This window comes from Oncorhynchus nerka, linkage group LG7 (assembly GCF_034236695.1).
Source record: "Oncorhynchus nerka isolate Pitt River linkage group LG7, Oner_Uvic_2.0, whole genome shotgun sequence".
NCBI classification, from domain to species: Eukaryota; Metazoa; Chordata; class Actinopteri; order Salmoniformes; family Salmonidae; genus Oncorhynchus; species Oncorhynchus nerka.
In genome coordinates, this window is record NC_088402.1 from 28082783 (window position 1) to 28108945 (window position 26163).

At 47.0% G+C, this 26163-nt stretch overlaps 1 protein-coding gene across 1 annotated transcript in view; it reads left to right on the forward strand.

Moving 5' to 3' along the window:
- Positions 1-1136: 1136 nt before the first annotated feature.
- The window catches only part of LOC115124836 (thrombospondin type-1 domain-containing protein 7A-like), a 181992-nt gene continuing 156965 nt past the window's right edge, over positions 1137-26163 (forward strand). Inside the window, exons 1-2 of the mRNA XM_065021043.1 lie at positions 1137-1374; positions 1425-2120. Coding sequence (XP_064877115.1) covers positions 1137-1374; positions 1425-2120 — 934 coding nt within the window. The remainder of the gene's footprint in view (positions 1375-1424; positions 2121-26163) is intronic.

Below are 26163 nucleotides of genomic sequence, written 5' to 3' on the forward strand. Positions count from 1 at the left end.
AGTATAGCACTCTATAAGATCTTATCGACAGTATAGCACTCTATAAGATCTTATCGACAGTATAGCACTCTATAAGATCTTATCGACAGTATAGCACTCTATAAGATCTTATCGACAGTATAGCACTCTATAAGATCTTATCGACAGTATTGTACTGTTGATGACCTGATACATTCTCAGACGTTCAGAGAAACGGGACACACACTTGGAACTTGTCACTTTGGTCTTTTGATGTCAATGTTTTATGGGATGCTTTATCACTTCAACTGAGAGAAGTCCCGTGACATCTAGTATTTACAGTGTTTCTATCATATATCTGTCATATATATTATTGCATAGCAGAAGAGTTGTCAGTGTTCACTCTGCTCAACACGCTCTTCACTTGCTCTTCACTTGCTCTTCACTCTGCTCTTCACTCTGCTCAACACGCTCTTCACTTGCTCTTCACTTGCTCTTCACTTGCTCTTCACTCTGCTCTTCACTCTGCTCAACACGCTCTTCACTTGCTCTTCACTTGCTCTTCACTTGCTCTTCACTCTGCTCTTCACTCTGCTCAACACGCTCTTCACTTGCGTCATGATGATCACAAGCAGTTAAATGCAGCATGGATGGAGAACGATGTGTTATGGCCAAGATGTGGCCCAGAACAACATGGCCTAGATCTGTATGAATGAGACTGTAAAGTGGGCTAATCAACACCTACCCCTAGTACACCCTCTCCTCCTCCTCACCCACCCATCACCACCTCCCTACTCTATGCCATCCCCTTATAGCCCTCCTCCAACCCTCTCCTCCTCACTTCCCTACCACATCTCTTCTCCTCCCATGCCCATCCCCATACAGCCCCCCATCCTCCCCCATCCCCACACACATATACACAAACACACACACACACACACACACACACACACACACACACACACACACACACACACACACACACACACACACACACACACACACACACACACACACACACACACAATAAAACAAATATACACTAGCGCAGGCTTACCCACAAGGGAGGATTAATCAGTTTGATACATATTTCAGGGGCATTCAGATACATTTTATTTTGAGCATTACACATAAATCCCTTTAGCTAGCGTCATGCTGGAGATGGTACGGTGGAGAATATGTTGCAGATAGAGCATGGTGGAGATGGTACAGTGGAGAATGTGTTGCAGATAGAGCATGGTGGAGATGGTACGGTGGAGAATGTGTTGCAGATAGAGCATGGTGGAGATGGTACGGTGGAGAATATGTTGCAGATAGAGCATGGTGGAGATGGTACCGTGGAGAATGTGTTGCAGATAGAGCATGGTGGAGATGGTACCGTGGAGAATGTGTTGCAGATAGAGCATGGTGGAGATGGTACGGGGGGGAGAATGTGTTGCAGATAGAGCATGGTGGAGATGGTACAGTGGAGAATGTGTTGCAGATAGAGCATGGTGGAGATGGTACGGTGGAGAATGTGTTGCAGATAGAGCATAGTGGAGATGGTACCGTGGAGAATGTGTTGCAGATAGAGCATGGTGGCGATGGTACCGTGGAGAATGTGTTGCAGATAGAGCATTGTGGAGATGGTACCGTGGAGAATGTGTTGCAGATAGAGCATAGTGGAGATGGTACCGTGGAGAATGTGTTGCAGATAGAGCATTGTGGAGATGGTACGGTGGAGAATGTGTTGCAGATAGAGCATGGTGGAGATGGTACGGTGGAGAATGTGTTGCAGATAGAGCATGGTGGAGATGGTACGATGGAAAATGTGTTGCAGATAGAGCATGGTGGAGATGGTACGGTGGAGATTGAGCATGGTGGAGATGGTACGGTGGAGAATGTGTTGCAGATAGTGCATGGTGGAGATGGTATGGTGGAGAATGTGTTGCAGATTGAGCATGGTGGCGATGGTACGGTGGAGAATGTGTTGCAGATAGAGCATAGTGGAGATTGTACGGTGGAGAATGTGTTGCAGATTGAGCATGGTGGAGATGGTACGGTGGAGAATGTGTTCCAGATTGAGCATGGTGGAGATGACACGGTGGAGAATGTGTTCCAGATTGAGCATGGTGGAGATGGTACTGTGGAGAATGTGTTCCAGGTTGAGCATGGTGGAGATGGTACGGTGGAGAATGTGTTGCAGAGATCGTTTGTTTGTTTGTCTTGTTTTCACCTTTTATTGATAACGCATACAGCATTCTGAATTCATGTGAACCTAATTCCAGGACTGCGGCAGCGGCACTGCTGCTCTGCAGAGTCACTGTTTTGATTACTGGACTAGCTGATGTTCTCATCCAGCTTCACACACTTCACACACACATCACACACCCTTCACACACACATCACACACCCTTCACACACACATCACACACCCTTCACACACCCTTCACACACACATCACACACCCTTCACACACCCTTCGCACACACATCACACACCCTTCCCACACACTTCACACACCCTTCACACACACATCACACACTCTTCACACACCCTTCACACACCCATCACAACCCCTTCACACACTCTTCACACACCCTTCACACACCCTTCACACACCCTTCACACACACATCACACACTCTTCACACACCCTTCACATCCCCTTCACACACCCTTCACACACTCTTCAACCACCCTTCACACACTCTTCACACACTCTTCACACACCCTTCACACACACATCACTCACCCTTCACACACACGCACTCTCACACACCCTTCACACACCCTTCACACACCCTTCACACACACTTCGCACACACATCACACACCTTCACACACACTTCACACACCCTTCACACACTCTTCACCCACCCTTCACACACTCTTCACACACCCTTCACACACACATCACACACCCTTCACACACACTTCACACACACATCACACACTCTTCACACACCCTTCACACACCCTTCACACACTCATCACACACTCTTCACACACCCTTCACACCCCCTTCACACACCCTTCACACACACATCACACACTCTTCACACACCCTTCACACCCCCTTCACACACCCTTCACACACTCTTCACCCACCCTTCACACACTCTTCACACACCCTTCACACACACATCACACACACATCACACACCCTTCACACACTCTTCACACACCCTTCACACACACACACACACATCACACACTCTTCACCCACCCTTCACACACCCTTCACACACCCTCACACACACACACGTCTTTGTGTTTCTGTTTTTGTTTTTAGCAAAGGAATTGACCGTAAACATGTTAAATTCTGCATGTGTGCATATTTGGGTGTGTGCAAATGTGTATCTTCCTCTCCCCCACATATCCAGTGTGTTACAATGAGAATCCCTCCCCTCAGGCTCTGAGACACAGACAGATAACGACTGATCCTCCACATGGTGCAAATCAATTGTTTTCTATGTTCCAAACAACAATACCAACAATATAAAATACAGACTACTATGTCAACAGTTCAAAGGGTTCTTCTGTATGGCTTTTAAACACAATCCCACCATTTTTACATTCCATAACTGTCTAGTGGTGTGGCTCAATCGTAGATATTGACGGATTCCATATTGTGAATATAATCCCCAGCCCACGTCTGATCTTTAAGTGTGGGGGAGGGGCAGTTATCAGAAGCTAAGCTTCAATCGATAGCAATCATTTGCCAATTATACTTGAAATTACAGCATCCATGTGTACACACACACACACACACATACACACACACACACACACACACACACACACACACACACACACACACACACACTACACTACAGTTGTTATTATGATGAGTGTTCTTAAACGTCTAGTTGAATACTTCTTTTTTTTTTTCTTCATTTTTCGCCTTGTGTTGAATTATTCATAACTTACAGTATGTTTCTCCGTACTGTCATTGACTGGGACATGATATGATTATACATGGGTTTATGGAGACATCATCTATCATTGACTTCTCATTTCATATATAGGCTGTATGATGGTTCAAGGTGACTTCAAGATACCCAATCTACCAGGAAGATGAGATACAGTACTGTGGTATCACTGATACTTCGTGTTGTCATCATAAGCCATACAAAAGATGCCATTCACATGTCTGTCAAGGTTGACTTTGTACATGGACAGATATTCAGTAACTTGGTAGGACAATGGAAGTTTTCTTGAACAATCCGTCCTTCATTGTTATAACCAACATGTTTCATGTATCTGACTGGCTCTGTATGGTTTTGTGCTTGAGATCAAGTCTGTCGAGTGTCGACTCGAGGGAACTCCTGTGGAACGGTTGTCCAATGCTTCTGGAACGCTCTCCTAAACAGATGGCTTTGTCAGTTTGTTTACTTGTTTGTTTGCAGACTATTGCAAGCCCTTTACCACAAACATTCCTAGTTTGAAAGGACACAGCAGCCGTCTGCCTCAGCCCCAAGAAAAATGGTAAAAATGCCTCACCTCTAAAATAAGGGGACAAATGCATTTTAAAAAAATGAAAAGATAAATTGCCGTCCCTCAACAGTGGACATGATTCATCATCATTGATTCATCTGGCCAGCTCATTTTTCTGTGCTCACTGACACAATGGCCCTGATACGGCACGGTGCCTCTCAGCACACTACTCCTCCAATGCTGGAGGCCAGCGCTCTCTCTTTCTCTATCGCTCAGCCTATCGTTCCTTATCTCTTTCTCTCCTTCTCCCCCTGCCCTCTCTCCCATTCCCTCACACACACACACACACACACACACACACACAGGGAGCGAGGGATTTCATATAGAATTCTCCTTAAGTTTGCTCTATGTTTATATAAGGAAAGAGCCTCTTCTTAATCAGCTTATTCACACACAGTCACCACACCTCGGTAGAGGACACACACACACACACACACACACACACACACACACACACAGCCCCAACACCTCAGGGGAGAAGAGAAATCCACTTCAGCATAATGGGAAAATGATCATTTTCTGCCTGTACCTCTCTCCTTAGGAGGTGACTGAGGGCTTGTCAAACGTAAACAATGCACGCTTGTGAATAGATTAGGGTCTTGTTCATCAAGTACAACGCTCTGAAATGTACCTCAACCAGTCTACCTAGGCAGTCTGAAAGTGACCGATTGGATTTGAGACAAGGTTGTTTGCCCACTGAGCTTAAAGACAAAACATTAGCACTAAGGCTGGGTGATGTGTCCAAAATATCATATCACAATATTTGTCATATTCATGGCAGTATTTAACAGCATTTTATGTTTCTGAATAATACAAGTTCTAAATATTTTTTATGAGTAGTGCATGACCATAGGATGGAAACACATGAATTCTAAGTGGTTGTAAAGGTCTTTCTGTATTCTGATTGATCTATATTCCACCAAGCTAGGACAAAACCAACTTTTCATTTGATTTAGCACTGTATCAAAAATATTGTTATAGACAGTATTGTAAAACCCAGTGTACCGGTATTCATATCAACCAGCCCTAATTAGCACGGAGACCAAATGCAAATCTGATTCAGAGGTGTTGGGTCAAATGTGGAAGACCATTTCGGTTTAATGCATTCAGTTGTGCAACTGACTAGGTATCCCCTTTCCCTTTCCCAAATCCCGTGGAGTAATGCTTCACCCAGAGATGTTGACACACATAACTGCAGCGGAGAGCTCTTCGGCGGTACAGTGGCGGCACAGTGGTGGTGTCTCCCCTGGGGATTCCCTCCCTACCTCCCTCCCATCATCTTCTCTGCCTGACTGCTGTGCTCGCTGAGCCCACCAGGCCACGGCGACCTCTGGTTGCCCTTGTGGGCACAGCGACAGCTAGATGAGAATAATGCTGTGTAATCAGTAATCTCATAGAGAGCGTGAGGTATATTATTTGTGGAAACCGGAGCAGAGGACGTTTCCTGTACTGAGTCTGATACCTTGTGGTACACTGTCTGTGCAATGTTGAAATACAGTATATTGGATACATTGGAGGTTGTAGTCTTCAAAATGAAGTGAAATTTGGACACACAACTTTCAGTTACAGTCCACAGTACGGTGAAGTAGCTATGCTTTTTGGTACCGTTTATTCTGTCTCTGGCTTTAAATTGAAAATGGTTCACATGAAACAGACACACAGCAGGGTCCTGATCTGCCCAGAATAAAATCATCTGCCACTGTGACCTTATAATGGATCAAGACAAACCCCAGCCGGAGCCATAATGGAGGCACAGTGTCCTGATGCTCCCTGTTGTTCCCTTTGTGGCCATGTGTCACTGTTCTGCTGCTGTCTCCATTCAGGAGCTTCATATCATGTAACATTCTCTCTAAGGCTGATAACCTCTTTCTCATGCAGGCTAATTTGATTTGATTCAGGACAGGAGTACTTTCACCTAGTTCTGCTTCCGGAACCTTCTTTTTTTAATGCTTGGATTCATATTCACCTGATAGAATACAGTGTGTACAAACCTACAAAAGGGCTTTGGGCCTCTATCCTTTAGCTTAGGTCATACAAATCACCGTATTCATATGTCATGGTGTTGACATCCAAAGGTATGCAGATGCTACTGTTAGACCCTGCCATCATCACTGAAAGCAGTATCAGATATCTCTAAGGAGAGCCATGCAATAGATGAGACCGGAGGGATTTCCTTCAGAGAAACAACCTCCCATAGAACTTTCTAATCTTGTGGAATCCTCTTGCAGCCTGCCCTTATCTCATCATGTATGTGCTTTATAGTGAGCTTTAATGAGCTTGATAGTAAGTCACAATGCTGCATGGAACACAGGTTAGAGGTCAGAGAGCACCCTGACCTCACCTTGCTTGGATGTACTCTTAAATCCTCCAGATGCTACGTACTGCCTACTGCTGACTGCTACCGGTGCTTTAGCTCAACATGAAGAGTCTCCTCTTTCATTTGTTTTACATTATGAGGTGATATGGATTGAGATCTGTCATAGATCTACATCAACACACACACACACAGGTTAGTTAGTACAGGTTAGTCAAGGTAATTTGTACATGTAGGTAGGGGTAGAGTGACTATGCATAGATAATAAACCGCGTGTAGCAGCAGTGTAAAAACATAGGGGGGCTAAGGCTAAGGAGCCTTTTGGTCCAAGACTTGGTGCTCCGGTACTGCTTACCATGTGGTAGCAGAGAGAACAGTCTATGACTTGAGTGACTGGAGTCTTTGACTATTTTTTGGGCCTTCCTCTGACACCGCCTGGTATATAGGTCCTGGATGGCAGGAAGCTTTGCCCCAGTAATGTACTGGGCCGTACGCACTACCCTCTGTAGCACCTTACGGTCAGATGCCGAGCAGTTGCCATACCAGGAGGTGATGCAAACGGTCAGGATGCTCTCGATGGTGCAACTTTTTGAGTATCTGGGGACCCATGCCAAATCTTTTCAGTCGGCTGAGGGGGAAAAGGCGTTGTCGTGCCCTCTTCACGACTGTTGTGTTTGGACCATGATAGTTTGTTGGTGATGTGGACACCAAGGAACTTGAAGCTCTCGACCCGCTCCACTACAGCCCCGTCGATGTTAATAGGGGCCTGTCCGGCACGCCTTTTCCTGTAGTCCATGATCAGCTCCTTTGTCTTGCTCACATTGAGGGAGAGGTTTTTGTCCTGGCACCACACAGCCAGGTCTCTGACTTCCCTCCTATAGGCTGTCTCATCATTGTCGGTGATCAGGCTCACTGTTGTGTCATCAACAAAGTTAATGCAGTCATGGATATTTTGTATTTTAATTTATTATGGATCCCATTAGCTGCTGCCAACGCAGCAGCTACTCTTCCTGGGGTCCAGTAAAATTAAGGCAGTTTCTATAATTTTAAAAACATTACAATACATTCACAGATTTCACAACACACTGTGTGCCCTCAGGCCCCTACTCCACCATTACCACATATCTACAGTACTAAATCCATGTGTATGTATAGTGCGTATGTGAAAAGGGAGAACAGGGAGTACAGGAGGGGACTAAGCACGCACCCCTGATGGGCCCCAGTGTTGAAGATCAGCGTGGCAGACGTGTTGTTGTCTACCCTTACCACCTGGGGGAGGCTCGTCAGGAAGTCCAGGATCCAGTTGCAGAGGGAGGTGTTTAGTCTCAGGGTCCACTGCTTAGTGATGAGCTTTGTGGGCACACACAGAGAGAGACAGACAGACACACAGACACACACACACACACACACACACACACACACACACACACACACACACTGATATCCAGGTCAGCCTTGAGTCATTAAAGGATTATTCTGAACAACTCAAAGGCCCAACAGATTTAAACAGATCTCTTAAGACGTCTTTAAGGATCATGTCACGCTCATGTGTGTGTCTTTACGATCTGTCATATCACCAGACACAATCACCAGACACAATCTGTTTTTGTTTTGTATTTTTGTTAGGCAAATGCATTCAAGCTCTTTACACAGTAAACATTATACATCTTTAATGGTTAGAGATTTTGCTGTAGCTTATCCTTCCAGGAAGTACAGCAGTGTACACTGTAAATGGGATTTGTAGAAGGCGACTAAGGCTTGCTTTAAGAAGGGAATAAGTCTAACCCACATTGTAAATATAGAGTTCCTTATTTTACAGTAGCTTTCATCGATCTGTCCTTTGTTATCATTTCATTTCTCACTCTGTGCGTCCCAAATGGCAGCCTATTCCCTGTTCCGTACAGAGACCCAGCCCCTCTAATCACATCCACTGTAGCAGCATTACGTCAACACCGCCTCTCCAGTCTCTTATTATACTGTCTTGTGTCTTGGTCTATTTTTGTCTTTGTTGATTCTAGCACAGCACCTAAAATAGCTGTTTCTTAATTAATACTTTTCTTCGTTGACTTTGAACGGTCTTATTTTCTCTTACTCAAATCCATAGCAGCAGACGTGTTTCACGTTGGTCGTCTTATATCTCTTAATCTAGTTTCTTTGGGGGTATTTTTGGGGGTATGTTGATCCTAATATTGCCTCTATACACGGGGCTGTGTAAGGACTGTGTTAGAGCGGAGACTCCTGTTCTTTAAACCCCTATCTGTTATCACCACCATCCTTCCCTCTCTCCGTCCCTTTGTCTGTCTCATCTCTCCTCCCTGTCCCAGTGGCATTAAAGCAGCCTAGACCACATCCCTCTCTCCATCCCTCCATCATCTTCCATAGCTTCAGGACACATCTTACAACCCTTTGGCTCTTCTCTGATCTGGTTTATTCCAGTTCTAAGGACAAATGGGATTAGCCTACCGTGAACTAATTTTCAGAGTAGACAATTTATAACGATAATAGCAACAATGGTAAGAAAATCACAATATTAGTAATAATGTAGCCTAACCTGCTCTCATAACTATGGTAGATACTGTATGATACTGTGCAATAATGCAATGATAGCAATTGTAACCCTGCTGTGCTGAAAAGACCACTTCTTCCTTGCTAAAATACAACTCTACTTTATGAGGCCCTTACACAGTTGTGTACACAACCTTATATATAACCTTTAAACCACACCAGGAAGCCAAGTCCAACATAACCCAGATCACACCATATGCTGCCACCAGTGTGCATAGCCTGGATGTCTGTAACCACTCAATCCTGTCCCTCTCTACCCCTACAGTAACCCCTCAGTCTATCTCTCTCTCAATTATTTTCAATTTAAGGGGCTTTATTGGCATGGGAAACATATGCTTACATTGCCAAAGCAAGTGAAATAGATAATAAACACAGTGGTCTAAGGCACTGCATCTCAGTGCTAAAGGCGTCACTACAGACACTCTGGTTCAAATCCAGGCTGTATCACAACCGGCTGTGATTGGGAGTTCCACAGGGCGGCGCACAATTAACCCAGCGTCGTTCGGGTTTGTCCCGTGTCGGCCGTCATTGTAAATAAGAATTTGTTTTTAACTGACTTTCCTAGTTAAATAAAGGTTACATTTCAACAATAAAAAATGAACAGTAAACACTACACTCACAAAAGTTCCAAAAATAATAAATACATTTCAAATGTCATATTTTGTCTATATACAGTGTTGTAACAATGTGCAAATAGTTCAAGTACCTAAGGGAAAATAAACATAAATATGGGATGTATTTACAATGGTGTTTGTTCTTCACTGTTGCCCTTTACTTGAGGCAACTTGAGGCAACAGGTCACACGTCTTGCTGATGTGATTGCATGCTGTGGTATTTCAGCCAATAGATATGGGATTTGTTTTCACATTCTTTGTGGATTTGTGTAATCTGAGGGAAATATGTGTCTCTAAAGTGGACATAGATTTGGCAGGAGATTAGGAAGTGCAGCTCAGTTTCCATCTAATTTTGTGGTCGGTATGCTCATAGCCTGTCTTTTCTTGAGAGGCAGGTCTGCCTTCGGCGGTCTTTCTTAATAGCAAGGCTATGCTCATTGAGTCTGTATATAGTAAAAGATTTCCTTCATTTTGGGTCAGTCACAGTGGTCACTATTCACAGTGTGTTCCTACCAAAACACTCAACTTTAGTTTAATCTGTACACAGAATATTTGTCCAGTAGCGCTGTGTAACATCCAGGTGCTCTTCTGCGATCCTCAGACATGCAGTAATGTTTTTTTGGACAGCAGTGGCTTCTTCCATGGTGTCCTCCTCATGAACACTATTATTGTTTATTGTTTTACGTATCATAGACTCATCAACAGAAATATTACCATATTCCAGAGATTTCTGTAAGTCTTTAGCTGACACTCTAGGATTCTTCTTAACCTCATTGAGCATTCTGTGTTGTGCTCTTGCAGTCATCTTTGCAGGACGGCCACTCCTAGGGAGAGTAGCAACAGTGCTGAACTTTCTCCATTTATGGACTATTTCTCTTACTGTGGACTGATGAACATCAAGGCTTTTAGAGATATTTTTGTAACCCTTTCCAGCTTTATGCAAGTCAACAATTCTTAATCTTAGGTCTTCTGAGATCTCTTTTGTTGGAGGCATGGTTCACATCAGGCAATGCTTCATTTGAATAGCAAATTCAAATTTTGTGAGCCACTGCCTGCCACTGCCTGTTCACCCCGCTATCATCCAGAAGGTGAGGTCAGTACAGGTGCATCAAAGCTGGGACCGAGAGACTGAAAAACAGCTTCTATCTCAAGGCCATCAGACTGTTAAACAGCCGTCACTGACTCAGAGAGGCTGCTACCTACATCAGACTTGAAATCATTGGTCACTTTAATAAATGGATCACTGTATTAATAATGCCACTTGAATTATGTTTACATATCTTGCATTACTCATCTCATATGTATATACTGTATTTTATACCATCTACTGCATCTTGCCTATGCCGCTCGGTCATTGCTCATCCATATATTTATATGTATACTGTATATTCTTATTCCATTCCTTTACTTAGATTTGAGTGTATTAGGTAGTTGTTGTGGAATTATTAGATTACTAGTTAGATAGTTCTGCACTGTCGAGACTAGAAGCACAAGCATTTAGCTACACTCGCAATAACATCTGCTAACCATGTGTATGTGACCAATACAATTTGATTTGATTTGTTTCACACCTGGTAGTTTGGTGGATGGGACTTCCAGCTCTCTATAACCTGGAGGGCAACTACTGGGTCCGTCTCCTCTATCCAATTTCTTTATGAAGGCAGATGACCTCAGACCTTGTATATTCCTGGATGAGATAGAAAATGCTTTGTATTCCATAGTGTCTAGTGTTGTTTTTGTGTGGTTCAGGCACGGACCATCACAGTAGGTGTGAGCAGAGCATGTTGAGTATCTGATACATAACTCTTAGGTCGCAGAATGGGGCTTGGGCGGGTGTAATAGTGGGGGTTATTTCTCTCTCTCTCTCTCTCTCTCTCTCTCTCTCTCCCTCTCTCTCTCTCTCTCTCTCTATATATATATATATATATATATATATATATATATATACATATCTTTCTCCCTGCACAACCCCTCTCCCCCAATCTCTATACAGTACCTCCCCATCCCCCCATCTCTCTGTGAGTGTATGTCCCATGTTTCTCAGCCAAATCCAATCATGTTAGCCTCTCCACTCTCTGGCCCAGCCTGACTAATGCCTGACTAATGCCTTTTCATGTAAAGGGCAGATTCCTCCAACGACTCACCTCATCTCTTCTCTCTGTGGCAGTGGATCAGGGGCCTCCTTTTTCCCTTCCTCCAGTCACGCTCCCCATCTCTCTCTCTCTCTCCAACCCTCCCTCTCTGTATCCTTCTCTCTCTCTCTCTAAGTCCAACCCTCCCTCCCTGTATCCTTCTCTCTCTCTCTCTCTCTCTCTCCAACCCTCCCTCCCTGTATCCTTCTCTCTCTCTCTCTCTCTCTCTCTCTCTCTCTCTCTCCAACCCTCCCTCCCTGTATCCTTCTCTCTCTCTCCAACCCTCCCTCCCTGTATCCCTCTCTCTCTCTTTCTCTCCAACCCTCCCTGTATCCTTCTCTCTCTCTCTCTCTCTCTCCAACCCTCCCTCCCTGTATCCTTCTCTCTCTCTCCAACCCTCCCTCCCTGTATCCTTCTCTCTCTCTCTCTCTCTCTCTCTCTCTCTCCAACCCTCCCTCCCTGTATCCTTCTCTCTCTCTCTCCAACCCTCCCTCCCTGTATCCTTCTCTCTTTCTCTCTCCAACCCTCCCTCCCTGGATCCTTCTCTCTCTCTCTCCAGCCCCCTCCCCTGTATCCTTCTCTCTCTCTCCCCAACCCTCCCTCCCTGTATCCTTCTCTCTCTCTCTCTCTCTCTCTCAACCCTCCCTCCCTGTATCCTTCTCTCTCTCTCTCTCTCAACCCTCCCTCCCTGTATCCTTCTCTCTCTCTCTCTCTCAACCCTCCCTCCCTGTATCCTTCTCTCTCTCTCTCTCAACCCTGCCTCCCTGTATCCTTCTCTCTCTCTCTCTCCAACCCTCCCTCCCTGTATCCTTCTCTCTCTCTCTCTCTCCAACCCTCCCTCCCTGTATCCTTCTCTCTCTCTCTCCAACCCTCCCTCACTGTATCCTTCTCTCTCTCTCTCTCCAACCCTCCCTCCCTGTATCCTTCTCTCTCTCTCTCTCAACCCTCCCTCCCTGTATCCTTCTCTCTCTCTCTCTCCAACCCTCCCTCCCTGTATCCTTCCCTCTCTCTCTCTCTCTCTCTCCAACCCTCCTTCCCTGTATCCTTCTCTCTCTCTCTCTCCAACCCTCCCTCCCTGTATCCTTCTCTCTCTCTCAACCCTCCCTCCCTGTATCCTTCTCTCTCTCTCTCTCTCAACCCTCCCTCCCTGTATCCTTCTCTCTCTCTCAACCCTCCCTCCCTGTATCCTTCTCCCTCTCTCTCTCTCTCAACCCTCCCTCCCTGTATCCTTCTCTCTCTCTCTCTCTCTCTCCAACCCTCCCTCTCTGGATCCTTCTCTCTCTCTCTCCAACCCTCCCTCCCTGTATCCTTCTCTCTCTCTCTCTCTCCAACCCTCCCTCCCTGTATCCTTCTCTCTCTTTCTCTCTCCAACCCTCCCTCCCTGGATCCTTCTCTCTCTCTCTCTCTCAACCCTCCCTCCCTGTATCCTTCTCTCTCTCTCTCCAACCCTCCCTCCCTGTATCCTACTCTCTCTTTCTCTATCCAACCCTCCCTCCCTGGATCCTTCTCTCTCTCTCTCTCTCCAACCCTCCCTCCCTGTATCCTTCTCTCTCTCTCTCTCTCTCTCCAACCCTCCCTCCCTGTATCCTTCTCTCTCTTTCTCTCTCCAACCCTCCCTCCCTGGATCCTTCTCTCTCTCTCTCAACCCCCTCCCTGTATCCTTCTCTCTCTCTCTCTCTCCAACCCTCCCTCCCTGTATCCTTCTCTCTCTCTCTCTCCAACCCTCCCTCCCTGTATCCTTCTCTCTCTTTCTCTCTCCAACCCTCCCTCCCTGTATCCTTCTCTCTCTCTCCAACCCTCCCTCCCTGTATCCTTCTCTCTCTCTCTCTCTCTCTCCAACCCCCTCCCTGTATCCTTCTCTCTCTCTCTCAACCCTCCCTCCCTGTATCCTTCTCTCTCTCTTTCTCTCTCCAACCCTCCCTCCCTGTATCCTTCTCTCTCTCTCTCTCTCCAACACTCCCTCCCTGTATCCTTCTCTCTCTCTCTCTCTCTCTCTCTCTCTCTCTCTCTCTCTCCAACCCTCCCTTCCTGTATCCTTCTCTCTCTCTCTCTCTCTCTCTCTCTCTCTCTCTCTCTCTCTCTCTCTCTCAACCCTCCCTTCCTGTATCCTTCTCTCTCTCTCTCTCTCTCTCTCCAACCCTCCCTTCCTATATCCTTCTCTCTCTCTCTCTCAACCCTCCCTCCCTGTATCCTTCTCTCTCTCTTTCTGTCTCCAACCCTCCCTCCCTGTATCCTTCTCTCTCTCTCTCTCTCTCTCTCTCTCTCTCTCTCTCTCCAACCCTCCCTCCCTGTATCCTTCTCTCTCTCTCTCTCTCTCTCCCACCCTCCCTCCCTGTATCCTTCTCTCTCTCTTTCTCTCTCCAACCCTCCCTCCCTGTATCCTCTCTCTCTCTCCAACCCTCCCTCCCTGTATCCTTCTCTCTCTCTCTCTCTCTCCAACCCTCCCTCCCTGTATCCTTCTCTCTCTCTCTCTCTCTCTCTCTCTCTCTCTCTCTCTCTCTCTCCAACCCTCCCTCCCTGTATCCTTCTCTCTCTCTCTCTCTCCAACCCTCCCTCCCTGTATCCTTCTCTCTCTCTTTCTGTCTCCAACCCTCCCTCCCTGTATCCTTCTCTCTCTCTCTCTCTCTCTCAACCCCCTCCCTGTATCCTTCTCTCTCTCTCTCCAACCCTCCCTCACTGTATCCTTCTCTCTCTCTTTCTCTCTCAACCCTCCCTCCCTGTATCCTTCTCTCTCTCTCTCTCTCCAACACTCCCTCCCTGTATCCTTCTCTCTCTCTCTCTCTCTCTCTCTCTCTCTCTCTCTCTCTCCAACCCTCCCTTCCTGTATCCTTCTCTCTCTCTCTCTCTCTCTCTCTCTCTCTCTCTCTCTCTCTCTCTCTCTCTCTCTCTCAACCCTCCCTCCCTGTATCCTTCTCTCTCTCTCTCTCTCTCCAACCCTCCCTTCCTATATCCTTCTCTCTCTCTCTCTCTCTCAACCTCCCTCCCTGTATCCTTCTCTCTCTCTTTCTGTCTCCAACCCTCCCTCCCTGTATCCTTCTCTCTCTCTCCAACTCTCCCTCCCTGTATCCTTCTCTCTCTCTCTCTCTCCAACCCTCCCTCCCTGTATCCTTCTCTCTCTCTCTCTCTCCAACCCTCCCTCCCTGTATCCTTCTCTCTCTCTCCAACCCTCCCTCCCTGTATCCTTCCCTCTCTCTCTCTCTCTCTCTCTCTCTCTCCAACCCTCCCTCCCTGTATCCTTCTCTCTCTCTCTCTCAACCCTCCCTCCCTGTATCCTTCTCTCTCTCTCTCTCCAACCCTCCCTCCCTGTATCCTTCTCTCTCTCTCTCTCTCCAACCCTCCCTCCCTGTATCCTTCTCTCTCTCTCCAACCCTCCCTCCCTGTATCCTTCTCCCTCTCTCTCTCTCTCTCCAACCCTCCCTCCCTGTATCCTTCTCTCTCTCTCTCTCTCTCCAACCCTCCCTCCCTGGATCCTTCTCTCTCTCTCAACCCTCCCTCCCTGTATCCTTCTCTCTCTCTCTCTCAACCCTCCCCCTGTATCCTTCTCTCTCTTTCTCTCTCCAACCCTCCCTCCCTGGATCCTTCTCTCTCTCTCCAACCCTCCCTCCCTGTATCCTTCTCTCTCTCTCCAACCCTCCCTCCCTGTATCCTACTCTCTCTTTCTCTATCCAACCCTCCCTCCCTGGATCCTTCTCTCTCTCTCTCTCTCAACCCTCCCTCCCTGTATCCTTCTCTCTCTCTCTCTCTCTCTCAACCCTCCCTCCTGTATCCTTCTCTCTCTTTCTCTCTCCAACCCTCCCTCCCTGGATCCTTCTCTCTCTCTCTCCAACCCCCTCCCTGTATCCTTCTCTCTCTCTCTCTCTCAACCCTCCCTCCCTGTATCCTTCTCTCTCTCTCTCCAACCCTCCCTCCCTGTATCCTTCTCTCTCTTTCTCTCAACCCTCCCTCCCTGTATCCTTCTCTCTCTCTCAACCCTCCCTCCCTGTATCCTTCTCTCTCTCTCTCTCTCTCTCCAACCACCCCTCCCTGTATCCTTCTCTCTCTCTCTCCAACCCTCCCTCCCTGTATCCTTCTCTCTCTCTTTCTCTCTCAACCCTCCCTCCCTGTATCCTTCTCTCTCTCTCTCTCTCTCAACACTCCCTCCCTGTATCCCTCTCTCTCTCTCTCTCTCTCTCTCTCTCTCTCTCTCTCAACCCTCCTTCCTGTATCCTTCTCTCTCTCTCTCTCTCTCTCTCTCTCTCTCCAACCCTCCCTTCCTGTATCCTTCTCTCTCTCTCTCTCTCTCTCTCTCTCTCTCTATCTCTCTCCAACCCTCCCTTCCTGTATCCTTCTCTCTCTCTCTCTCTCTCTCTCTCTCTCTCTCTCCAACCCTCCCTTCCTATATCCTTCTCTCTCTCTCTCTCTCTCTCTCAACCCTCCCTCCCTGTATCCTTCTCTCTCTCTTTCTGTCTCCAACCCTCCCTCCCTGTATCCTTCTCTCTCTCTCTCTCTCTCTCTCTCTCTCTCTCCAACCCTCCCTCCCTGTATCCTTCTCTCTCTATCTCTCTCCAACCCTCCCTCCCTGTATCCTTCTCTCTCTCTCTCTCTCTCTCTCTCTCTCTCTCTCTCTCTCTCTCTCCCCACCCTCCCTCCCTGTATCCTTCTCTCTCTCTTTCTCTCTCCAACCCTCCCTCCCTGTATCCTTCTCTCTCTCTCTCCAACCCTCCCTCCCTGTATCCTTCTCTCTCTCTCTCTCTCCAACCCTCCCTCCCTGTATCCTTCTCTCTCTCTCTCTCTCTCTCCAACCCTCCCTCCCTGTATCCTTCTCTCTCTCTCTCTCTCCAACCCTCCCTCCCTGTATCCTTCTCTCTCTCTTTCTGTCTCCAACCCTCCCTCCCTGTATCCTTCTCTCTCTCTCTCTCTCTCTCAACCCCCTCCCTGTATCCTTCTCTCTCTCTCTCCAACCCTCCCTCCCTGTATCCTTCTCTCTCTCTTTCTCTCTCCAACCCTCCCTCCCTGTATCCTTCTCTCTCTCTCTCTCTCCAACACTCCCTCCCTGTATCCTTCTCTCTCTCTCTCTCTCTCTCTCCAACCCTCCCTTCCTGTATCCTTCTCTCTCTCTCTCTCTCTGTCTCTCCAACCCTCCCTTCCTGTATCCTTCTCTCTCTCTCTCTCTCTCTCTCTCTCTCTCTCTCTCTCTCTCTCTCAACCCTCCCTCCCTGTATCCTTCTCTCTCTCTCTCTCTCTCTCTCTCCAACCCTCCCTTCCTATATCCTTCTCTCTCTCTCTCAACCCTCCCTCCCTGTATCCTTCTCTCTCTCTTTCTCTCTCCAACCCTCCCTCCCTGTATCCTTCTCTCTCTCTCTCCAACCCTCCCTCCCTGTATCCTTCTCTCTCTCTCTCTCTCTCTCCAACCCTCCCTCCCTGTATCCTTCTCTCTCTCTCTCTCTCTCTCTCTCTCTCTCTCTCCAACCCTCCCTCCCTGTATCCTTCTCTCTCTCTCTCTCAACCCTCCCTCCCTGTATCCTTCTCTCTCTCTTTCTGTCTCCAACCCTCCCTCCCTGTATCCTTCTTTCTCTCTCTCTCTCTCTCCAACCCCCTCCCTGTATCCTTCTCTCTCTCTCTCCAACCCTCCCTCCCTGTATCCTTCTCTCTCTCTTTCTCTCTCCAACCCTCCCTCCCTGTATCCTTCTCTCTCTCTCTCTCTCTCCAACACTCCCTCCCTGTATCCTTCTCTCTCTCTCTCTCTCTCTCTCTCTCCAACCCTCCCTTCCTGTATCCTTCTCTCTCTCTCTCTCTCTGTCTCTCCAACCCTCCCTTCCTGTATCCTTCTCTCTCTCTCTCTCTCTCTCTCTCTCTCTCTCTCTCTCTCTCTCTCTCTCTCCAACCCTCCCTCCCTGTATCCTTCTCTCTCTCTCTCTCTCTCTCTCTCTCTCTCCAACCCTCCTTCCTATATCCTTCTCTCTCTCTCTCTCTCTCAACCCTCCCTCCCTGTATCCTTCTCTCTCTCTTTCTGTCTCCAACCCTCCCTCCCTGTATCCTTCTCTCTCTCTCTCTCTCTCTCTCTCTCTCTCCAACCCTCCCTCCCTGTATCCTTCTCTCTCTATCTCTCTCCAACCCTCCCTCCCTGTATCCTTCTCTCTCTCTCTCTCTCTCTCTCTCTCTCTCTCTCTCTCTCCACCCTCCCTCCCTGTATCCTTCTCTCTCTCTTTCTGTCTCCAACCCTCCCTCCCTGTATCCTTCTCTCTCTCTCTCTCTCTCTCTCTCTCTCTCTCTCTCTCTCTCTCTCTCTCTCTCCAACCCTCCCTCCCTGTATCCTTCTCTCTCTCTCTCTCTCCAACCCTCCCTCCCTGTATCCTTCTCTCTCTCTTTCTGTCTCCAACCCTCCCTCCCTGTATCCTTCTCTCTCTCTCTCTCTCCAACCCTCCCTCCCTGTATCCTTCTCTCTCTCTTTCTGTCTCCAACCCTCCCTCCCTGTATCCTTCTCTCTCTCTCTCTCTCTCTCCAACCCTCCCTCCCTGTATCCTTCTCTCTCTATCTCTCTCCAACCCTCCCTCCCTGTATCCTTCTCTCTCTGTCTCTCTCTCTCTCTCCCACCCTCCCTCCCTGTATCATTCTCTCTCTCTTTCTCTCTCCAACCCTCCCTCCCTGTATCCTTCTCTCTCTCTCTCTCTCTCCCACCCTCCCTCCCTGTATCCTTCTCTCTCTCTTTCTCTCTCCAACCCTCCCTCCCTGTATCCTTCTCTCTCTCTCTCTCTCTCTCCAACCCTCCCTCCCTGTATCCTTCTCTCTCTCTCTCTCTCTCTCTCTCTCTCTCTCTCTCTCTCCAACCCTCCCTCTCTGTATCCTTCTCTCCATCTCTCTCCTTCTCTCTCTCTCTCCCTCCCTCTCTCCCTACATCCTCTTTTCTCAATTTCTCTCTTTTCATCGCTCCCAGCATACTCCCTCAGGATGGATAATTCTCACTTCTGATCAACTTCAGTATGTTGCAAACCCACGGGTAGCCTGATAAGATCTTACAACACCACGGCTGTCCCTACTCTCCGTGTCCCTTCTTATTTACTGCTCACACTCATAGACGACCCATCTGTCATATCAAGTGTTGTTTGTTCCTTCTCTCTTGCCGTAGTTAATTGTTTTTGATACTCCCACCGGCAATCATTATTCAGATGCAAATGAATCAACGTGGACAACCTTGATTTAGTGTGGGGAGGCCATTAAAAGTGTGTGTGTGTGTTTCACCTTGAAGTCATACCCCCCATACACACACACTAATTAATATTTTACCACAGGATCAATGTTGCTCTGTGTAGTTTGTTTCTGCTGCCACGACTCTCTGGTTAAAATGCAACCATTCTATTGGACAAGGAATGTAATATGTATTCAACCCTAATTGCCTCTGTTTTTAAATTGCACGTGTTTCCCACATAGAGCCACAAGCTGTAGTAACACATTGTGAGGAGGACAGGGGCCAACCACCCTCCCCACTCCTTTTGGTTCTATATTCTGGTGAGTGGAAGGACAAAGGATACATTTTCAACATCTGGGATGTGTATGGGAAGAAGGGGTGTTGTTTTTAGGTGTGTGTGTGTCTGTGTGTGTGCGTGCGTGCGTGCGTGCGTGCGTGTGTGTGTGTGTAAGGGAGGGAGGGAGGTAGTGGTAGCAGTTGGGGGTACTGTGAGGGACACCAAACAGTGGCCTCATTGTACATCAGCTCAAGCTGTGTGTGTGTGTCCCTCTCTCTGTCTCCCTCAGTAGGGTTGTACAGTTCTTTGTGCCTGGCCCCAGTCAGCCTCTGTTATGGAGGAACAATGAGAGATGGGCATTCGGCAACAGTAATCACACATACACACAAACACACACACACCATCATGAAGCAGATAGACACCCTTCCTCCAGCAAGGACAGCTCAATGCAGTTTCCATTCAGCCCTCAGTGGAAGACCTGGTCTAGGTGACCACCGGATGAATACTGTAGTGTGTGTGTGTGTGTGTGTGTGTGTGTGTGTGTGTGCGCGTGCGCGTTTGCGTTTGCGTTTGCCCTGGAAGAACGATGAGCCGGTGATGTAGAATTCAATGAGGATTTGGTCTTGACCTAAATACACTTTAGTATTATTGTAAAAAAGTGAAAATACAAAGATGTCAAATTGAGGGGAGAATGTGTCACCCGTATGTGCATGTGTGGGTGTCGTTGCGTGGGTGGGTGGTGGTTTGTAATGAACACTCTGAAATCACTGTAGATAACTCTGCTCCTCCGATCTCCTCCACTGTGCTGCTGCATATTTATTATGATATCTGCTTCCTGCTTCCTGCTCCAATGAAGAATTCACAGGAAATCAGCTCCCTCTCAAATGCACATTAGGGTGTGTGTGCACGTGTGTGTGTGTGTATGTTTGTGCATGTGTGTTCATGTGTGCATGGTTTTGAGAGTGTGTGTTCCTGTAACTGTTCGTAGTATAATAGTGTGATTTCTGAAGGTTTATGGCTTCCACCTCATGTCAGAATGTATTTATTTTATTTTATTTACCCTTTATTTAACCAGGTAGGCAAGTTGAGAACAAGTTCTCATTTACAATTGCGACCTGGCCAAGATAAAGCAAAGCAGTTCGACACATACAACAACACAGAGTTACACATGGAGTAAAACAAACATACAGTCAATAATACAGTAGAAAAATAAGTCTATATACGATGTGAGCAAAGGAGGTGAGAAGTAAATACAATATAGCAAGTAAAATACTGGAATGGTAGATTTCCAGTGGAAGAATGTGCAAAGTAGAAATATAAATAATGGGGTGCAAAGGAGCTAAATAAATACAGTAGGGGAAGAGGTAGTTGTTTGGGCTAAATTATAGATGGGCTATGTACAGGTGCAGTAATCTGTGAGCTGCTCTGACAGCTGGTGCTTAAAGCTAGTGAGGGAGATAAGTGTTTCCAGTTTCAGAAATTTTTGAAGTTCGTTCCAGTCATTGGCAGCAGAGAACTGGAAGGAGAGGCGGCCAAAGGGAGAATTAGTTTTGGGGATGACCAGAGTGATATACCTGCTGGAGCGCATGCTACAGGTGGGTGCTGCTATGGTGACCAGCGAGCTGAAATAAGGGGGGGCATACCTAGCAGGGTCTTGTAGATGACCTGGAGCCAGTGGGTTTGGCGACGAGTATGAAGCCAGGGCCAGCCAACGAGAGCATACAGGTCGCAGTGGTGGGTAGTATATGGGGCTTTGGTGACAAAACGAACAGCACTGTGATAGACTGCATTCAATTTATTGAGTAGGGTATTGGAGGCTATTTTGTAAATTACATCGCCGAAGTCGAGGATTGGTAGGATGGTCAGTTTTACAAGGGTATGTTTGGCAGCATGAGTGAAGGATGTTTTGTTGCGAAATAGGAAGCCAATTCTAGATTTAACTTTGGATTGGAGATGTTTGATGTGAGTCTGGAAGGAGAGTTTACAGTCTAACCAGACACCTAGGTATTTGTAGTTGTCCACATATTCCAAGTCAGAACCGTCCAGAGTAGTGATGCTGGACGGGCAGGCAGGTGCAGGCAGCGATTGGTTAAAGAGCTTGCATTTAGTTTTACTTGTATTTAAGAGCAGTTGGAGGCCACGGAAGGAGAGTTGTATGGAATTGAAGCTCGTCTGGAGGGTTGTTAACACAGTGTCCAAAGAAGGGCCAGAAGTATACAGAATGGTATCGTCTGCCCTCCGATTTGACACACTGAACTCTATCAGAGAAGTAGTTGGTGAACCAGGTGAGGCAATCATTTGAGAAACCAAGACTATCGAGTCTGCCGATGAGGATGTGGTGATTGACAGAGTCGACAGCCTTGGCCAGGTCAATGAATACGGCTGCATAGTATTGTTTCTTATCGATGGCGGTTAAGATATCGTTTAGGACCTTGAGCGTGGCTGAGGTGCACCCATGACCAGCTCTGAAACCAGATTGCATAGCGGAGAAGGTGCGGTGTGATTCGAAATGGTCGGTAATCTGTTTGTTGACTTGGCTTTCGAAGACCTTAGAAAGGCAGGGTAGGATATATATAGTCTGTAGCAGTTTGGGTCAAGAGTGTCCCCCCCTTTGAAGAGGGGAATGACCGCAGCTGCTTTCCAATCTTTGGGAATCTCAGATGACAGGAAAGAGAGGTTGAACAGACTCAGTAGCCTCGGTTTTTCGGATGACTGCCTTGCCTGGTTCACCAATTACTTTGCAGACAGAGTTCAGTGTGTCAAATCGGAGGGCATGTTGTCCGGTCCTCTGGCAGTCTCTATGGGGGTGCCACAGGGTTCAATTCTCGGGCCGACTCTTTTCTCTGTGTATATCAATGATGTTGCTCTTGCTGCGGGCGATTCCCTGATCCACCTCTACGCAGACGACACCATTCTATACACTTTCGGCCCGTCATTGGACACTGTGCTATCTAACCTCCAATCGAGCTTCAATGCCATACAACACTCCTTCCGTGGCCTCCAACTGCTCTTAAACGCTAGTAAAACCAAATGCATGCTTTTCAACCGATCGCTGCCTGCACCCGCTTGCCCGACTAGCATCACCACACTGGATGGTTCCGACCTTGAATATGTGGACACCTATAAGTACCTAGGTGTCTGGCTAGACTGCAAACTCTCCTTCCAGACCCATATCAAACATCTCCAATCGAAAATCAAATCAAGAGTCGGCTTTCTATTCCGCAACAAAGCCTCCTTCACTCACGCTGCCAAGCTTACCCTAGTAAAACTGACTATCCTACCGATCCTCGACTTCGGCGATGTCATCTACAAAATGGCTTCCAACACTCTTCTCAGCAAACTGGATGCAGTTTATCACAGTGCCATCCGTTTTGTCACTAAAGCACCTTATACTACCCACCACTGCGACTTGTATGCTCTAGTCGGCTGGCCCTCGCTACATATTCGTCGCCAGACCCACTGGCTCCAGGTCATCTACAAGGCCATGCTAGGCAAAGCTCCGCCTTATCTCAGCTCACTGGTCACGATGGCAACACCCATCCGTAGCACGCGCTCCAGCAGGTGTATCTCATTGAGCATCCCCAAAGCCAACACCTCATTCGGCCGCCTTTCGTTCCAGTACTCTGCTGCCTGTGACTGGAACGAACTGCAAAAATCGCTGAAGTTGGAGACTTTTATCTCCCTCACCAACTTCAAACATCAGCTATCTGAGCAGATAACCGATCGCTGCAGCTGTACATAATCTATTGGTAAATAGCCCACCCATTTTCACCTACCTCATCCCCACAGTTTTTATTTATTTACTTTCTGCTCTTTTGCACACAAATATCTCTACCTGTACATGATCATCTGATCATTTATCACTCCAGTGTTAATCTGCAATATTGTAATTATTCGCCTACCTCCTCATGCCTTTTGCACACATTGTATATAGACTCCCCTTTTTTTCTCTACTGTGTTATTGACTTGTTAATTGTTTACTCCATGTTTAACTCTGTGTTGTCTGTTCACTCTGCTATGCTTTATCTTGGCCAGGTCGCAGTTGCAAATGAGAACCTGTTCTCAACTAGCCTACCTGGTTAAATAAAGGTGAAATAAAAATAAATAAATAAAAAACAGGCTAGTAATAGGGGTTGCAACAATATCGGCAGATAATTTTAGAAAGAAAGGTTCCAGATTGTCTAGTCCGGCTGATATGTAGGGTTCCAGAGTTTGCAGCTCTTTCAGAACATCAGCTGACTGGATTTGGGAGAAGAAGAAATGGGGAGGGCGAGTTGCTGTGGGGGGTGCAGTGCTGTTCACCAGGGAAGGGGTAGCCAGGTGGAAAGCATGGCCAGCCGTAGAAAAATGCTTATTGAAATTCTCAATTGTAGTGGATTTATCGGTGGTGACAGAGTTTCCTATCCTCAGTGCAGTGGGCAGCTGGGAGGATGTATTCTTATTCTCCATGGACTTTACAGTGTCCCAGAACTTTTTTGAGTTTGTGTTGCAGAAAGCCTCTAACTGCCTGTGTATATTGGTTTCGAACTTCCCTGAAAAGTTGCATATCACAGGGGCTGTTCGATGCTAATGCAGATTGCCATAGGATGTTTTTGTGTTTGTTAAGGGCCATCAGGTCTGGAGAGAACCAAGGGCTATATCTGTTCCTGGTTCTAGATTTCTTGAATGGGGCATGTTTATTTAAGATGTTGAGGAAGGCATATTTAAAAAATAACCAGGCATCCTCTACTGACGGGATGAGGTCAATATCCTTCCAGGATACCAGGGCCAGGTTGATTAGAAAGGCCTGCTCGCTGAAGTGTTTATCTATGAGGGTGCCCGTGTTTACGGCTTTGGGGTGGTACCTGGTAGGTTCATTGATAATTTGTGTGAGATTGAGGGCATCAAGCTTAGATTGTGGGATGGCTGGGGTTTTAAGCATGTTCCAGTTTAGGTCACCTAGCAGCACGAGCTCTAAAGATAGATGGTCCCCGTGTGGTAGAGGGGACCAATCCAATTGGAAAAATAGATATAGTTATAGTGAACCAAGAAAATTGTCCGATAGACCTATACAGATAGCAGACGATAAGACAGCTAACGATTAGCGGGCCGCAGATGGGCGTTCAGGTAACATCGCAACGGAGGGGCCAGTTGGATAACTCCCTCGGGCAAATAACGTCGGTAGTTCAGTCGTGAAGGTCTGGTGGGGCTCCGCGTCGGCAGTAAAACGGTTCCGGATAGGTGATTGTAGCCCAGGAGTGACTGATGGAACTCTTCAGCTGGCTAGCTCCGGAATTATTGATGTTTGCTCCAAGACCAACGTAAGCCAATAGTCACTCGGATAGCAGCTAGCTAGCTGCAAGATCCAGGTGTAAATGTCCAGAGCTTGTGGTAGAAATCCGGGGATATGGAGAGAAAATAGGTCCGGTATGCTCTGGTCTGAGTCGCGTTGTGCAAAACTGGCGATAGCTTTTCGAGCTAAAGGATAGCTGATGACCACCAACCGTGGTTAGCTGAATACTAACGTTAGCCAGTAAACTGGCTAGCTTCTGGCTAGCTTCTATTGTAGATTTCAGATTTGAGGTGAACAATATATTTTTTTTAAATTGGTGAGGTGGGTTGCAGTAGAATGTTTTGAAGTTGAGATTTTTAGAAAAAAAATATATAAAAAGATATGCGAAGAAAATATGTAAATATATATATACACGGGACACGACAGGACGAGAACAAAGGACGTCTGACTGCTATGCCATCTTGGGGAAGGAAAAAAAGGTATGGGGAACATGTCTGACAACCACTAGGTAACAACAAGGTCTTCCTCAACCCCAGCCCTTAACAAGCACCTGCACCCACTGGCTGTGTCACACACTGTACACACACAGATGTGCATGCACACAAACACACACAGATGTGCATGCACACAAACACAGACATATGTGCATAATGAATGCAGTGAGGGGCAGCCACATAGAGAGTGAGAAGAGGAGCTAGTTGTCCGTCATCTTCCCATTTCTCTCTGAGCCTATTGGCGACCAGCGGCACGGTTCCCCACACGTTTCCCTTCAGCTGGGCTTCCGGAGGATCAACCAGCCTATTAATTATATATGCAGACAATATGGTTCAGGCGGTTTGTTGATATTGCTGCGAGTGCCTCCACTTTACCTCTCGAGTACACTGCAGCTGGAATGTCTGCTTGGATGTACGACAAAGTGATATACCTGCGTCTCTGATCGATGAGACCTTCGCTGTCTCTGATTTGAGGTAGAGCACTCAAACTCAACTCTGGACCTCGAAGCCATTTCTACTGCCTGTTTCTACTGCCTGTTTCTACTGCCTGTTTCTACTGCCTGTTTCTACTGCATTGTTCCCTTCTAATCAGGATCTGATTTAGACCTGGGACACCAGGTGGGTGCAATCAATGATCAGGTAGGACAGAAAACCAGCAGGCTCCAATCCTTGTAGGGTCAGAGTTGAACACCCCTGCTATAAAGGCTGCTCATCATCATTAGTAGCTCATCTTAATCTTAGTCGATCGCTGTAATGATTTAAGCATAAAGTACATGAAAATGTGATTGCACAGTACTTTGTGATGTCAGTGGGAGTTTCAACAAATTATGTTTTGCCCAAAAGGGCATTTTGTACACTTCTGTAATTGCTATGTCGACCATGTTGAAGTAATGG